Raw genomic sequence first — 17,193 nt, 5'->3', positions numbered from 1 at the left:
CTTTACTATAAATGTGTGTGGCTCTCTTTCCTTATCTTCTCCACTCCACTCACCTTCATACCTCTACACCTATGCATCAGTCCCAACATTTGCTTCTCGCGCACCATGTCGCAAGAAGGGAACAGCTCCCCTTCGTGGCTGGAGGAGCTGCAGCTGTCCGACGTGCTGACGTCCGACGCAGTCCGCTCGCTGCACGCGACGATCGAGCAGGAGTGGGACTTCCTCCGGCGCAGCGCCTGCCAGACCGCGGCCGGCCGGGCCTTGTGGAGCCACGCTGTGCATGACCCCATTGCCGCTGTGTTAGCAGGGGAGAGCTACCTCAGGAGCCTCTACGAGAAGATGACGCAGGACAAGCTCAACAATGCCCAGGAAATTTCCGGCGTCATTCTTGCGGTCCGAACTTTGTGGTTCGATTCCCGGCTGGAAGCCGCCATCGACTCCTTCGTCACCAGGCCTGCTCAAGTTGTTCTGCTTGGTGCAGGTCAGTGTGAAATGGATCGAACGGAACGAGTCATTTATAGAAATAAATGAATTCCTCAGCGCAAGCTTAAGACCTTACAACTGACAGGGATGGATGCGAGAGCTTACAGGTTGAACTGCCTCAAGGAAAGCATCGTGTTCGAGGTCGACTTCCCGGAGCTGTTGCAGGTCAAGGCATCTCTGCTCAAGGAAGTGATGGTGTCGTCCAAAGAGCACCAGATTTCGATGCGAGCTAAGTCGTTGATCAGAGTGGCAGCAGACCTCAGAGAAGGAGACTGGATCGAGAAGCTACAGAAGAGTGGATACCTGCCTGAGAGGCAAACAGTGTGGGTGCTGGAAGGCATTCTCTACTACCTCCCTCACCTCCTTGCCATGCAAGTCCTGGAGGCCATCGCCGCCGGTTGCACCTCCACACACAGCGTCCTGCTCGCGGACTTCATGAACAAATCCTCCGTTTCGCTCTCGGACTCCACCTTCCAATTCTACAGTGATTGGCCAGATCATTTGCTGTCCAGTATGGGATACGGACAGGTCAAGCTATCCCAAATTGGAGACCCTGATGCCCACTTTGGGTTGCTGAGTGACTCCCAGAACCTGTTCCATAAGCTAAGGAGCTTGCCTAGGTCCATGGAGATCGACCCTGACGACGGAACTCCTTGCCGGAGGTTGTACCTGGTGGAGGCCTCTAATTAATCGTCTCTCTATACAACCAGAAAAGAAAATTTGTGGTTTTGTAATACTCTTCTAGTAAATTTGCTTGGAAATTAAGTAGAAGATTTGGCATAAACAAGACTGTAAGCCTGTAACACAAATTGTATATTTGCATGACTATTTGAATTTGGAATTCAAATTAGATGAGAAATTCCACGTGGACCTTAAGCTAACTTCCGGTTGACGGAAACCCTAACATCGCTCCCCAACGCCCGCCTTTATTTAAACTCCCTGGGCGAACCTTGCGGTGTGCTTCATGGCATTTGACGGCGTCTTAGCACTCGCCTCACTTTCTTCAGCATTTCCATATTTCTGCTCCTCCGATCTGTTATTGACCTGCGAAGATGAGAAAGTGCGTCTCGCTCCAGCATGGCTTCCAGGTTCGTTTTCCTTTCTCGATCTCCCTTTGACCTACTGCTTTCTCCCCATTTGTTCATGATCTCGTATCTTCCGTCCCAGAAACTTTAGATCTATGAATGCTTGTTGCGGTTGGTTGTGGGATCTAGCATTTCGTTGTTACTTCGGTGACCCTTGTGTGCTGATCTGTTTTTTATTAATGAAATTTGGCTTTTTTTCCCCCTTTTTACTTGCTTCTCATTGCTTGTAGAAATGCTGTGTTTTACTTGCAATTTTGTTTGTATCTCTATATGTTCTTCGTTACGCTTCAAATCCTTGTGCACGTCCGATGTTTTGCATTCTAATAATGAATGATTGTAGAAATCTGTTTGGATCTAGTTACCCCGTCTGATGATGTCCAAATTCTGAAGATGCACGTTATGCAATGTGTTGGAGACCATCTCTAATTACACAATGGCACTTAAACATTCGCCTCTGAAGGCCTGGAAGTCGCTCTCCAGGTCCCTTAAATGGCTTAATTTTTGCTTTCTTGACGCTTTCGATCAAGAGGGGTCCCGATCGCTCTTTTCATCTCTCCCTCCGTTCATCCCCCAAATTCAAACTTGAATTAATTAGCTTCTCTAAATTAGCGAAGTATACATGAGCGTTACGCAGGCATACACATGAAGAAACAAAGTAAACTCAGCATTGAAAGTACGATCGTCATTGTGGCAAAATCACGTACCAAAGGTTTCTGTAATCTGATGATCAAAGTGTCAAAAATTTTCTTTATGGTCTTAACTTTAACCTAGTTATAAAATTTTCTTCTGAAATGCATGTTACCAGTACCACCACAGCAATCAAGAAACATCGATCTGTCATGATCACTCCTATTCCGCTCATATGAACACAAGTGCGCAGGCGACGATCGCCACCAGGACGACCCTGCCGATAGCGAGACGGGCCACTGCCAGCGGTATCGGCGCCGAGCTAACTATCTGGATCGGGAACAGGCAGTTGCCTTGCGAGGCATTGACGGTGGTGGTAACGGCGAGGCCATCGAAGTCGCACGCCCGAACGTCCTGGTCTTGCATCTGGAAGTACATGTTGAAGGCATAGGAGGTGTTTCCCCTGTTATCGAGTTGGTTGCAGGAGGAGCCGTAGCCCAGAGAGGTGCAGTCGGCATTGTAGCAGGCGTAGTCTATGTTGGTCCCCACGAGCGAGTCGTCCTTCACCTCCGGTTTCAGCACGCACCACTGCGCCGGTAGGTACTGCACGCCCTTCGCCCCCACCAGGTACTTGTCGTTGCCGTTTCCAGAGAGGTCCATCGGGAACTTGGGCCGGCCGTCGTAGGTAAAGATCCCCCAGTGGCGCTCGAAGTTGCCCGGCAAAATGCTCTTCATGTCCTCGTCGATGAGGCCGAAGAGGTACGCCTCCATGGGCCCCGGACGCAACGGCGTCCCCACCTTCTCGGCCATCCGCTTCAGGAACCCGTCGTAGAAACGCTTGGCGCTGGAGAGGGTGGCGTACTCGTTGCCGTCGGTGGGCCACCCGACCTCCCCGACCACGATCTTCATGTCTCCCACTCCGGCCTTCTTCAGCGCCCACACCAGCGTGTCGAAGTTGGCGTCGAACACGTTGGTGTACTGGTGGTTGTTGTCGCTGATCGAGCGGCCGCCGCCGTCGAAGAAGGCGTAGTCGACCGGGAAGTTGGGGTTCAGGTTGAGGCTGAGGTAGGGGTAGATATTGACCATGAACGGGGATCCGTGGGAGTGCATGAAGCGCACCATGTCCACCATAAGGTCGTGGATATCGGAACGGAAGTCGCCGGACGACGGTACGGGATTGCTGGATGGGGAGTTGTAGACGTCGGCGTTGAGGGGAACAGTAGCCTTGATTCTGTCTCCGACGCCGGCCTCATTGAGGGCCGTTTGGATGTTCTTCAGCGCCGGAAACGTCGTCTTGATGAAAGTCCCGTTGTAACTGGTCAGGAATGGTTCGTTTCCAACGGCGACATAGCTAAAGAATTACAGAGCGATCCATTTATGATAAAAAGATAAGCAAATCAAGAACGATTCAAGATAACATAAAAGCAGCAGATCTCGTTTAATTACTTGATTTTGATTCCTGCATGATCATACTTGGTGACGTTCTCCTTGACCCATTCCTTGGCGTTTTTACAGTTTTCGCTCATTCGGGCGAGCTGGTTGTTGGGGATGGCGATCGTCACCTCGATATTGGTGCCGGCGAAGGCGCTGAGCGTCCATTCGTCGGCGTCGAACAGCTTCACCTTCTTGATCCCGTTGTCTTGGATCATTTGCACGACGGTGGAAGGGAGCATGGGGTGGGACATGATGGTGCCCCAGTTGACGCCAAGGCCAGGGACGACGGGCGTGGAGGCTGAGGCCAATGCGGCCGCGGCCACGGCCACCGCGAGGTAGGTCCACATCACGGTCGCGGGGCTGTCCATGGCGTGGAAGGAAATGCGAAGCGGGCAAAATAAAAATGGCGAATGGATAGGTTTTAGAGAAGGTGGTGGCGCAGAACAGGGAGGTCCCCTGGTTTGAGGAAAGATCCAGCGACACAGAGAGATGGAAGAAAATAGAAGAGGGATAGAGAATTGCGATATACTGATAGATATATCTATCTATCTATTTATAATTTTTTGCTTGTCAAGATCCAAGAAAAGAATTCGACAAATCCACTCTTAAAAAAATTTCTATTTATTTTCCCAGAAAAATAAATTCTACTTTAAATGAAGTCCAAGAGGGACTGCCGGACTGCCTGCACTTAGCAACAGGAGACTTCAGTCTGTCTTTATTTATTTATTTATTTATTTTTAATATGATTTCTTTTTAATAAATAATATTATTAAAATAGTTATTCAAATTTACTTTGATTTGAGTTTAAGCTTCAATCGAATTTTCAGCTCCAACTTATTTGATTATTAAGAGTTATTTAACTCTTAGAAAGGTTGATTAGGGAAATTATTGCAATTAAGGTTTTTATGGTTGAACTAGGATGTTTAGGAATCCAATTTATCGCTAATATAGTGTCAGATAACTAGATTCTTTGGTTGCTTCAACCAAACTTCAATAGAGTTAATTAAGAATTTTACAATCATTGAATAACAACGCATATGCAATGTTAAATTATTTTGAATGATGTATTTGAAGCATAAAATTGCGAACCATGTAAATATTTTTGTAATATAAGGCATGATTTTTTAAAAAATATTTTATTTATCCCAATTAATATGGAGAATAAGGCGTGACTCAAGGATAGTACGAGGGCGACAATAATCAGGATGATATTTCAATCAAAAGTTAGAGGAGGTGATGGTCAAAGTCAAGGACTATGCGCCTGGCTGGCTCTATGCAGGTCAGATACTATTATACTTTGCGTAGTTTCCGATCTATGCCGGGCCGACTCCATGTCGGTTGGATCCCATTCTACTTTGTATAGTTTCCAGTTTACGCTCGGCTGGCTCTATGCTGATCAGACCCCATTCTACCTTGCGTTGTTTCTGGTCTATGCCTGGCTGGCTCCATGCCGATCGAACCCCATTCTACTTTCCATAGCTCCTAGTCTATTCTTGGCTAGCTCAAGGCCGATCAGACTATTACTAGGAGACAACGTTGTTAGAGAATCACAATCACTTGTCATAGAGTAACGTCTGTTTGTTAAGGAATATTCTGATGCTTTGCCATATGCATGAAGCAAAACCTTTCTCCATCCAATGAGAGTTCATCGTACATCTCTATCACTCGACATATGTTGACATTCAACATTCTATGATGTTTGATGATTATGGAAGTTACGAAATGCAGTATAAAAAGGGAGGTCTTCTCTGTTGGCCAAGTATGCTCGCTCACTCGCTCACATGCATCTACTGCAGTTCTACTTTTTCATATTTTTTTCGCTCGACCTCTTTCTGACTTGAGCGTCAGAGGGCCCGCGCCAGGGACCTTTTCCCTGGTTCTCACTCTAATGCTCCCCGGTGCTTGGTCTGTGGTATGCGCAGGCCCGTGGGTACCATCAATAACCCCCACTTCGCATGAAGGTTGAGAGCTTGTGTCGAATCCTCCGACCCTAGGTCAAAATCTTCTCCCCGTCAGTGTCCCTACCCTCGTTACCAGCTCTTATCTCAACAATCGCTCTGTTTGGCTCTTATCTCAATAGCCGCTCTGCCTAGCTCCTATCTCAACAACTGCTTTGTCTGGCTCCTATCTCAACAGGCGCTTTGCCCGACTTCTATCTCAATAGCTGCTCTGCCCGACTTCCATCTTAATAGTTGCTCTGCTAGGCTCCTATCTCAATAGCCACTTTGTCTGACTCTTATCTCAATAGTCATTCTTCTAGGCTCCTATCTCAATAGTCCCTCTGTTGGCTCCTATTTCAATAGCCACTTTGTCTGGCTCTTATCTCAATAGTTGTTCTTCTAGGCTCCTATCTCAATAGTCACTCTACCGACTCCTATCTCAATAGTCGCTCTGCCAACTCTTATCTCAATAGTCGCTCGGCCCAACTCCTATCTCAATAGCCGCTCTGCCAGGCTCCTATCTCAATTGTCACTTTGTTCGGCTCTTATTTCAACAGTTGCTCTGTTTGACTCCTATCTCAATAATCGCTCTACCTAGCTCCTATCTCAATAGTCGATTTTTCCGGCTCCTATCTCAACAGTCGTTTTCCCCAGCTCCTATCTCAACAACCGCACTATCCGACGCCCATCCCAATATCTGCTTTACCTAGAGTCGTATCTCAAAAGCCGCTCCACCTGGCTCATATCTCAATGGCCGCTCTAGCTGGCTCTAAATGTTTGAACTCAAAAGATAATCATTGCGTTATAGAAAAGGGAAAGGCAAACAAAAAGGCAATCGAAAATAATGAGACAACGCAAGGATCAATATTTCATTATCCAAAATTATTAACAAGCACATAATACAAAGATATTCTGGTCAATCAAACTCAGAAAAAGTATTCTCTGATCTCTCTCCTACAATTATTAGAGGGTCTAAAATTTTCGGACGGGTCAGCCATTAGGTATCCCTTGTAGAGTTGTTGGACTGCTCCTCCAGCCCCAGGTGAGAGCGTGTGGTCGAACTACAACCCAAACAAAAATACACTGCTCACCGAGCCTCCCAGTGTTTGTTCTCCACGTCCTTATAGACCCTCAAGGCAAACTTGGAAGTCTCTACCTCAAACTGTTCATTCTAATTTGGCTTGTAGGGAGTCTAGCTCAGCCACTTGTGAATCTGGGTTCCATCACTGCTGCAATATTGTCAAGTCCTTGGCCTTTGCCTCCTTAGTCGTGTGGGACATTGCGGGAAAACACTTCATTCTCAAGTCATGTAGTGCCCAAGACTTATCGACTAGGTCTAATGAGGCTTTTTTCTTCAGGGCAATATTGGTATGGACTCAGGACTTGATGATGAGAAGGCACACCTCGAGTTCCTTCTGGTTCAAGCAATGAAGATCCATGACTTTCAGTGCCTCTGCTAAGGCTTTCTCCTTCTTAGCAAGTAGTTGAGTTTGGTGGTTCACCTCTAGCCGTAGCTGCTGGATCTCTCGAATCATGATCCAGGGATGAGATTCTGACTCCATTACTATGGTGGGATTCACCGGAGGAAGATGAGAAAGAGGCACAATAGAGACAAGGGATAGGCGGGTGCTAGAAGTCATTGGTCCTTTTAAAGAAGGATCGTGTGACACAAACCATATGATCACATTGAGAGATGAGCCACCCCCAGGACCGTTGGATCAAGAGGTAGGTGAATAGTCACTATATAGGATGTCACATGTTAGTTATGTTGGTGCAATATCCCCTGGGTCAAGGTTGACTAGGTTGACTAAGCTTGAGTTGGCTCATGCCTGAGTCTAGATGTTTGAGTTTCGATGTTTGACAATACATGGAGATTGCAGATGCAATCGTCCGTTTGGAAAGATTGTTGATACATTTCCCCTCTGGTCAAGGTTGACCAGTTAGATGTGAAGAAGAGTCAAGTAGGTTAAAGGGTTAACTAGATACTTGACTGGGAAAGTCCTAACTGGAGGTTAGGCAGTTGGAAATCCTAGTGGGTGAAGCTACGTGAAAATCCTGGTGAGTGACGCCAGGCAGCTGTAAGTCCCGATGAGTGAAGCCGGGCAGTGAAAAAATCCTGGTGAGTGAAGCCAGATGAAAACTCTAGTGAGTAAAGCTAGGTGAAAGTCCTGGTGAGTGAAACCAGACAGATGGGAAGCCCTAGTGAGTGAAGCTAGGCAGATGGAAAGACCTGGTGAGTGAAGCCAGACACGTGAAAATCCAGGTGGGTCAAGGTTGACCGGACACTTGGTATAGAAAAGTCCAAGTAGGTCAAAGGGTTGATTGGATACTTAGCACAAGGAAATCTAGATGAGTCAAGGATGACCGGACATATGGTGGAAGGAATTCCAAGTGGATCATGGAGGACCAGACACTTGGCACAAGATAGTAAATCTAAGTGAGTCAAGGTTAACCGGACATTTGACACGAGAAGAAAAGTCCAAGTGGATCAAAGGGATTGATCGGACACTTGGTAAATAAGTCCTAGTAGGTCAAGATTGACCGGATGCTAGGCATAATATTCCAACAGGTCACGGTTGATCGGATGTTGGAATTGGAGACCTTGGACTTGGTTTTAGACAAGTCAAAGGGAGACCAATTGATCAACTTATCGATTGAACAAGGGTTCAATCGATCAACCGATCGATTGAACAGGGGTTCAATCGATCAGCCGATCGATTGGGGTTGTGCTGCACAAGAAGTGACCCAATTAATCGGTTGATCAATTGGGAGCTTATATCACGCGCACAGAAGTGTTCCCAATCGATCAGTCGATCGATTGAGCATCTCCAATCGATCGGCCGATCGATTGGGGGCTGGAAATCACGCGATAGAGGCTGAATCAATCGGGCGATCGATTCAGGCGATTTCCAGAGAGCACAGAGGTGCTTTGAATCGATTGACCGATCGATTTAAAGTCTTCCCAAATGATTGAGAGCCATTCAATTAATTGAGATCCGACCGTTGAGCAGGTTATAGCTATTGGTGAGTGTTTTCCTCCGCAGTGCTTCGCATCCCTCTCCAGCGACGACAGTGCGATCTCAGCGACGATTCATGCAAATTCTCCACTACTCACAGCCGGTTCTTGGAGGCTCTTGGAGACAAGTGCTGGTGCACTTCCAAGGTTCAAGAGGCAACAACAAGCAACAAGTAAGTAAGAAGAAAGAGTTCTCATTTATATTCTTGTATTTTTCTTCTTGTGTGTGTTATATTTTGTTGTGTGGATTTATACGAGGCTTCTCCACCTCCGCCTGCGATCGAGAAGGAGCGTTTTACTAGTGGAGAGCGTGTGGATCCTTGGATTAGTCACCTCTTCTTGAGGTGAATACCAAGTAAATCCTTAGCGTTAGTGTTGTGAGTGTGTTTCTTGTTGTTTATTCCGCTGTACATCACCGAGTGCGACGAGCTATTCAGCCCCCCTCTAGCATATTTCGACCCTAACAAGTTATCTAGCTTGGGAAAAGTAAGTCGAATAGAAGTATGGTAGTATTGGAAAGAAGCAATATTTATGGTAGTTGCAGAAGGAGGAGACTCCCATCTTTTCTTGCTAGCTGAATAAATTGTGATGTTTTATGATGTTTGGAAGGAGTTAAATCACGTGGTTTTATAAAAAAGTATCTTTTTTGATTTTTTTTTAAATGTGAGTACATAGTGGAATAAAATAAAGCAGAAATCTAAAAATAAGAACTCGAGAAGTTACTTGGTTCGGAGCCTTTGATGACTCATATTCCAAGACTCACAATCCCTTGGACCGTATCAATGAACAATCCACTAAAAACCTCTTATGAAACTATTGGAAGAGGAAATCGAGTATAATAGAAAATTAAGGATAAGTGTAACAATCTACTCTTTCATTTATGTAGTAATTAAACACTTAATTAAAACTTTTGTTACCCAACACTTGAAGATTATTGGATCGAGCTTAGTATCAGATGACTTCTCAGCAGTAGTAGAGCATAGCAGCGTCGTAGCGCAGCGGGAGAATGAAATCAGAGCAACTAGAAGCTTGAAAGATCGCTTGTACAAGTTGTTTCTAAGTTGTGTCTTGATGGCTGCTTGAACAAGGCTTATATAGACTATTGAGGGGGCCTCTAGCTTCGTCTGAGGTGCCTCTAGTAGTAAATTTTATCCCCTCAGCTTCAGAAATGATAACATCTGCAACCTGCCAATTGTATCCTCTGGAGGCCGCCTTTAAATCTCTCCGAGGGCCTCCAGCGTCAAGCTTTCAGGCGCCTCCATCTGCATGTGAAGCGCCTCTACGCCCTTCTATGCGGGGACTTTGACCAAAGCCTCCAAGGTGCCTTCAGTAGCACAGGAGGCACTTCGAGCACTATTCACCCAAGTTTTCTTGTTATTTTTGCTCCTGCATAACATTTTAGTTCAATGGAAAAATATCTAACCGATAAAACCAAGTTAGCACAATGATAAAATAATGTTATTAATTAGACCCTATTTATCCAAGACTAGGATCTAGTCAATGTCTCAGTTTAAGGATCCAAAATAGACCTAAACTGGACTTGCGCCTAAATTCCCAAATTGAGACTTATCCTCATTGGAACGCTCTCCTCTAGTAACTTACCTTACTTACCATGCAGAATCGCTTGACTCTACTTTGGTCCACCAAGTCTTCCCACCAATTGGTAGGTCCGCAGTCTCAACTAGACTTCGGCCAACTATTAGGTCCCACAGATCCAACCAGATTTCCCGTCAGATATCGGGTGCTTGACCTATCCGGACTTCTACACCAGCTATCAGGTTTTCTAGACCATGCTGGATTTCATCCTAGTGCCAAACTAGTCAAGTCCTGTACACTTGATAGAAAAGTCATATCACAACACATCTAACTTTAATCTATTTGTTATTTATCAAAACTTAAGTTTGATCATTGGTGCCAATTGAACCAATGATCTCCTCCTTTTTGATGAAATGACAACCTATATTAAAGTTAAAAAATATGTAAAAAGAAATAGCAATAAAAAATGATTGAAGGGAAAAATAAATAAGTCAATTTCTATTTTATTCTCTTGATTATTTTAGGGTTAAGATTTTTAAATTTTCAGATTTGTCTTTAGTTTTTCTTACTTAACTTTTACCCTCTCCCTTTGACATTCATCAAAAAACATGCAAATAAGTAAGAGAAAGTATGAAATAGATAAATAGATTAAGTAATTGTTGGTACCCCGTGATAGTTTTGATGTGATCAACTAAGTCAGGTTAAGTCTTGTTGGTGTTTAACCCTGTGTCTAAGTGTGTAGGAGCTTAGGAGCACAGGAAGTCGAGCGAAAGATGCGACTAACGAGAAGGACGACACAGGAGAGAGCCGACGGGCTCGGTGCGTCTAAGGGATGAGGTGCTGCGGAAAAGTACATCGGTGGGTGAGAAGGGCGCGCGCGGCGGTCTGAGGGATGAGAAGCCACTTTTCCCAGGGGATATAAAAAACCCCCGAACCTAGAAAATAGAGTAACAACTTCTGTACTTATTTCCTAGCTACTTTCTGAGCTTCCAACGAGTCTAAGAGGTTTCTCCGTCTTCAAAGAAAGAGATCTTTAATGCGTTTACTTGCCTTGGATTAACAACCTCCCCAGTTGTGACCAAGTAACTCTTTTGACCTCATTTTTTTTGTTGTTCATTTATTATGTTTTTTTACTACTAATCTGAGTTAAAACTCGAGGAAGGTTTTTTAATAGCCAGTTCACCTCCCCTCCCTCCGGCCTACCTAGGCCAACAATAACCACATTAAGCAATAAACTCTTCAAGGATTTCATAAGAAAAATTACAGGTCTATTTCAGAGAAGATTTGCCAAGTAAAAATTTCAAGGATTTTGTAAGGCAGTTTTCAAAGAAATTTTCAAACCACTTTTCAAAACATATATTTGAAAAGTATAAAAGCATTTTCAAACTATCTTCAAAGACATTTTACGTAGCATTTCCATGTATTTTTCAAGATCATTTTAAAAGTAATAATGTTCATAAAAAGGCACTTTTCAAAATATTTTTTTTAAAAAATTTGCAAGTATTTTGTAAAACATATTTCAAAGTATTTTCAAATCAAATTTTGAAAGTCAGTTCTGAGAGTATTTGCAACTTGCAAGACATTTTTTAGAATAATTTCAAGGTAATTTTAAACCATAAATTTTAAAATATTTTTCTAAAACTTTGCAATAATTTTGTACAATATTTTAAAAGAATTTAAGCAAAATAATTTTGAAAACATTTTAAAAATATTTTTCAAGTAAAGTTTAAAAATATTTTTCAAAGTACATTTCAAATATTTTTTCAGTTGTCCAAACATATTCACCCCCTTAACCTGATATTACTTTAAAAATAATATTCATCTAAAAATAGTCCTTAAATGTCTAATGTTTAGTTACTAACTAACTACCAGAAGATAACAGTATTCACTTTGTTAGTCAAATTAATTATGTTAATCTAGCTAGTGATTTACTAAAATGGACTACTTAACTTGATCAATGTATTTTTTGTATTTAACGCCCAAATTTATTTTGATTCACTGATGTAAGCATCTGAAGTCTAGGCACAGTCCTAAGCATCTCACAACATTCTATGTTGTTGAATATACAAGCAAGGTAATCCTAGTGTGCTTGCAAGATGTTGGCTGCCTAAAACTATAGGATCATGATTTCTAAGGGAAGTTCTAGGATAAGTCCATAACAGTTTTGAAACATTAGAAAAATAGGAATTTTGAGAAAACATAATTAATAAATTTTCCTAGAATTTGAAAATTGGTTAAGGAGAAACACATCCTATCCTTTAATTATATTTTCAAAAATAATTTACTAGATTATCAAAATAATAAGTAACTACTAGATATATAAACTAAATAAGTCAAGTAGATAAGTCAAGTCAAGTAAACAATATATACAAGTGCACTGAATAAGGTCTAATTATCATCGGTAGGTGGAGGTGGGGGCTGATCAGTCACGCATAAGGCCTGAAGTATAACCTGTGTCTGCTGGTCAATTTGCCTAAATCCAACAGTCATCTCATCGCGGAGAGAGGTGAAGCCCTCTGAGATTGATTGTCAGATCTATGTGGAAGACTGCTCTAGTTTGACAAGGTGCTCATCTAAGAGAGTGAGGTTGAAGGCTGGGTCGTGGTCGGAAGAGGTGCAAAGAACTCGTTAAATGTAAACTCTAGCATCTCTTCCTCCGTAGCCGTGACTGCCTTATCTACCTCGGCTGGAATGACTGGTGGGATGCCCTCATCGGCCTCGTCTAGAATGGCTAGTTGAAGACCCACTCTCTAAGCTAGTCCCCCCTGAGCTGTAATCTCTATATGTACTAATGCAAGCTGACACTGACCAATATCATCATACTTGCTAAGGGTAGTGAGTGTACCCTGGGTTATGTCTAGCCTATGGTCGAAAATATGAATGTCAAAATATAATAGTAGGACATATGAACTCATCTCCTAGTGATGAGACTGGATGCCTGAATAACATTCTGAAACATATGTTGATATGGGTTATAATAAGTGGACCCTTTGTAGGAGAAAGAAAGGGGATAACAAGGACAAGGAAGGCGGAAAAGGTTTGACCCGATGAGGGGGTCGTTACACGTATGGCAGACAGAGATCGGTCGAAATTAATAAACCGCCCGAGCATATAGGTTCGGCAGGCAAAGGCCGACTGAGGGAGGGTTGACCAGGCGAGAGGGCTTATATATGCCCAATTGATAAACTTCGGTCGACAAGGCATGATTTGCCGAGTCCCATAGACCGATTAAGTACAGTGGATCTGTGGAGCATATAGGACCGGCAGACGAAGACCGACTGAATATAAAAGACTGATCAAGCATGTATGGTCGGTCGGATATAACGAATCAACCCGGTGTAAGGAAAGTTTAACCTTAGGTGATCCGGAGCAAGACAAGGTCACTCGAGCATATGAGTTTGGTAAGCAAAGACCGGTCGAGGACGGGTACCTGATCGGGCATACATAACCGACCGAGCATAGAGAATCGACCGAGTGTAGAAGTTCTTAACCTTGTACACACCAGACAGAGATCGGACGAAAGTAATAGACCGATTAAGCCTATAAGTTCGGCGGGCAAAGGCCGACCGAGTTCCATAGACCGGCTGAATATAGAGACATTTAGTCTCACATAACCCTTAGCTTACGACCGACTGAAGGAAGGGCTATTGGATAATAGTGTCTCTATAAGCCCTACTGGTTGATCTTGGTAAATGATGTAGGATCAGTCGCGCCCAATAGACCGTCCGAGCATATGAGTTCAGTAGGCAAAGACCGATCAAATGTAAGAGACCGATCGAAAGTAGAAGCATTTAGCGTTAAGCTATCCTGAATGCCTATATACGCCCGACCGATTAGTCTCGGTCAATAAGGTAGGATTGACCGAGCTTAATAGACCGGTCGAGCGCAGAGGCAGTTAACATCATACGATCAACCAAAGGGAGGGTTAAAAGACAATGGTGCCTTCATACGCCTGACCGATTAATCTCGGCCGGCAAGGTATGACCGTCCGGGTTCAATAGATAGGTCAAGTATGAGAAGTAGATTGAACATAAAGGTCTTCAACCTTATAAGGTGATCCTGTCCGAAGGTTGAATCAATGAACGCTGGGCACGGAGCGCTCTTCGACTACTGACGTGGCTCTCCTACTGCTAGAACGAAGCTCCGGCGAACCTGCACAAAAATCGAGCCGGGAAGGGGGTTCCCGGCGGTGACCCTCTGACGCTCAAGTCAGGTAAGCAACGATGAAAAAGGTGGCTCCCAAAGTCTCAGAATGCGTACCTCCGGCGAAGTCTGAGGCTCTTTATATAGAGTTGTGAAGGGTTAGGGCACGCATACCGAGGTGCATATGTGTCCTCTGTCCTTTCCTCGGTATGCGGTTGTCAGAAAGCTCACTTGACTCATACCGCTACAGTCAAAGCATGTCCTCGATGGGACAGCAGAATCCCCTGTCACAAGATTTGGAGCATGGCCTACACGTGAAACATACCTGCTGTCAGAAAAAGACCTCCCTTGTCCTTTTCCCCTTTGCTCCAGATCTAGCGTCCGGGCGGACAACTCCCTCAACATCCGGCCGGACATATGCGGTGGTTTACTTGGGGAGATTCTCCATCACATGCTTTATGGGGACTATTAGCAGTGTTACCTTATGGCTTTGGCCGAGCGTGGGGTCCGCTCGGCCCACGACCTTTTCTCCTGAGCGCCGGAACCTTGCTTTCGACAGGGCACCTTTAACCATCAGCTGTATATCGTCCGGTCGGCAAGCCGATAGGACCCATCCCTCTCCGGGCGTTCGATTTCATCGGCCGGTCGGACGTCCGGTCGGACCCTGCCCTTTCCGGACGGACGACTACCACTATGGCTTCCACATGGCGTTGACTTCCCATGGCGGGGCCCCCTGCTCTTACTACCGGATCACTTGCCTCTCCTTCAAGTCTAGTCGAAGGAGGCGAATTGTCCGACTGACTGGACTGCGAATCTAGCCGGGCAGATCCTCCGTGCTAGTATCCTCCGATCAGCCTACCGCAGAGATGGCCTTGAACAAATCAACAATGGCATTCGCCGGATCTCCTCGGGTTTTGCGCCAATCTCCGACATTAAGGTTGAGCATGCTTTCATTAAATGCTCCGAATGGTAGAATGCCACGTGGCGCAATGCCATCAGCCTACGGCGGCGGTGGCATGGTGTTTTGATGCGATCGAAGCGATATGAAATGGACGGCGAGATGCACGCTTTGATTCCCGTGACCTGGATCCAACGGTGGAGGCCGGCCGGCCTCCTCCCTATAAAGCCTTCGTTTCCTTCTCTCCCTCATTTGCTTCCGCGTTCTCGACCACTGCTTCCAGTGCTTTGGAGCTCCAGCGATCTTGTTTCTTCCCTCCGACACTCTCCGGCGCCTTTTTCGCGATCCTTTCCCTCGCAATAAGATTTTATATCTTTCCTTCCTCCTTTCCGGTGTTTCCTCAGCGTTTTTTCCTCAATTTCGATCCTTGAAACCTCCTTTCGTTTGCTGTCGTTTTTCTCCTGCCTTTTTGCCTTTTGATTCCTTCCGATCGGCCAATGGCTAGTTCTTCAAATCCCGAAGACCAGTCGCTCGGCCCATGGTACACCACCATGCAGTCCCGATTCGAACAGCGGGACTTTGATATTTTGACTGACAATTTCGAAATCCCAGAGGATTTCGAAATTCGTTTAGCCGGTCCTTCCGCTCGGCCTCATAGGCCGCCGCGCGGAGCTTTCTATGTCTTCCGAGACCAGTTTACCGCCGGTCTTCGCTTCCCTGTGCATCCTTTCATCATAGATGTCTGCAATTTTTTCGGTGTGCCGCTCGGCAGTCTAGTACCCAATACCTTCCGTCTCCTTTGCGGTGTTGTCGTTTTGTTTAAGATTCACAACATCCCCCTCCGACCGGAGGTCTTCTTTTATTTCTATTACCCTAAGCAAGCCGAGCCAGGCACCTTCATGTTCCAAGCTCGACCCGGCTTGGTCTTTTTCAACAAACTCCCTTCTTCCAATAAACATTGGAAGGATTATTTTTTCTACATCCGCATGCCCGATCAGGCCACCTTCCCGACAAAGTGGCAAGTCAACTTGCCTCCTACTCCCGAGCTGAAGAAATTCAAGACCCGACCGGACTACTTCCATGCTGCAAACATACTAGCCGGTCTGCGACTCGACATCAATAAGCTCCTTCATGAAGGAGTGATGTACATCTTCGGTCTGAGTCCTATACGGACTCCTCTTCCGACCGGCTTCGATAAGAACTTTACTTGGGCATTTGCTTTGATCGCTAACTGATTTCTTTTCTTTCTTTTGCAGCGGACATCGTCATGGATTCGGTGATGGCCGACGTTTTGAAGAGAAGGGCGGCAGCGTTAGAAGCCGCGGCCGCCAAAGAAATGGAAGCACTGGGTATCCAGCCGGTCGGATCCCACGAAGGAGGAGTCGGCCGCTCAGGCCTCTCAACAAAATGTGGCCAGCGGAGCCACCCCTCCCCAAGAACGAACTGCACCAGAGGAAGGTTCCGCTCAGGAGGAGGAGCAGCCTCCACAGAAGAGGCGCCGAGTGGAGACTCCTCTGCCCTCGGCCACGTCAACGGTCCAACCGTCCGAGCGAGCAACCGCCGCCGCTCGAGGCAAGGCGCCAGAGGTCGAAGCCATTTCGTCCGACCGGACTCCTTCTGAGTGGGACGAGCCGGAAGCCCCCATTAAGGCTATTCCGGTCAGCACCCGTCCACCCGTTCGGCATTCGGTCAAGAGCTCAACTATCCATTCGCAGTTTTCTGCGCCGGCTTCTGATCCCGGTCGGACGATCCCTGGTCACGGCCGCACAGTACGGGTCACCCTTCATCTCCCTACTGAGGAATTGCTGCCAGAAGCCGACCGGCCAACCGCGCCCGAGCATACCATCACCTTGAAAGGGCCCCTGGCCGAGATGTGGGCCGACGCTCAGGCGCGCATTGCAATGATCCCCCTCCGGAACTTGGCCAATAGCCACATGCAGGAGTCCACGGGGGTAAGTTTTCTTTTATGAAGCTTCACTTGCATTTTTCCGCTTGGCCTTTGACAATTTCGCCTTTTTGCATCAGCGATGG

At 45.7% G+C, this 17,193-nt stretch overlaps 2 protein-coding genes and 1 long non-coding RNA gene across 3 annotated transcripts; 2 read left to right on the top strand and 1 right to left on the bottom strand.

Moving 5' to 3' along the window:
• Positions 1 to 31: 31 nt before the first annotated feature.
• LOC122027101 (putative S-adenosyl-L-methionine-dependent methyltransferase Mjls_1072) lies at positions 32 to 1,342 on the top strand. Its single transcript, XM_042585946.1, has 2 exons — positions 32 to 481; positions 569 to 1,342. Exons 1-2 carry the CDS (start codon positions 106 to 108, stop codon positions 1,171 to 1,173), a joined length of 981 nt encoding a protein of 326 aa, XP_042441880.1. The 5' UTR covers positions 32 to 105; the 3' UTR covers positions 1,174 to 1,342.
• Positions 1,343 to 1,437: 95 nt separating this feature from the next.
• Positions 1,438 to 1,831, top strand: LOC122027103. The gene is made up of 2 exons (XR_006124289.1): positions 1,438 to 1,571; positions 1,651 to 1,831. It is a non-coding gene; the product is annotated as an uncharacterized LOC122027103 (long non-coding RNA).
• A 494-nt stretch (positions 1,832 to 2,325) lies between these two features.
• LOC122027100 (glucan endo-1,3-beta-glucosidase 8-like) lies at positions 2,326 to 8,395 on the bottom strand. The gene is made up of 3 exons (XM_042585945.1): positions 8,373 to 8,395; positions 3,642 to 3,968; positions 2,326 to 3,546 (listed from the first exon to the last, which is right to left on the bottom strand). The coding sequence occupies exons 1-3, from the start codon at positions 8,393 to 8,395 to the stop codon at positions 2,427 to 2,429; spliced, it is 1,470 nt and encodes a 489-aa protein (XP_042441879.1). The 3' UTR covers positions 2,326 to 2,426.
• Positions 8,396 to 17,193: the final 8,798 nt, after the last annotated feature.

Source organism: Zingiber officinale, chromosome 10A, assembly GCF_018446385.1.
Source record: "Zingiber officinale cultivar Zhangliang chromosome 10A, Zo_v1.1, whole genome shotgun sequence".
Lineage (NCBI taxonomy): Eukaryota > Viridiplantae > Streptophyta > Magnoliopsida > Zingiberales > Zingiberaceae > Zingiber > Zingiber officinale.
Note: the sequence above shows the minus strand (reverse complement) of the source record. Positions and strands in the feature narration are given on the sequence as shown.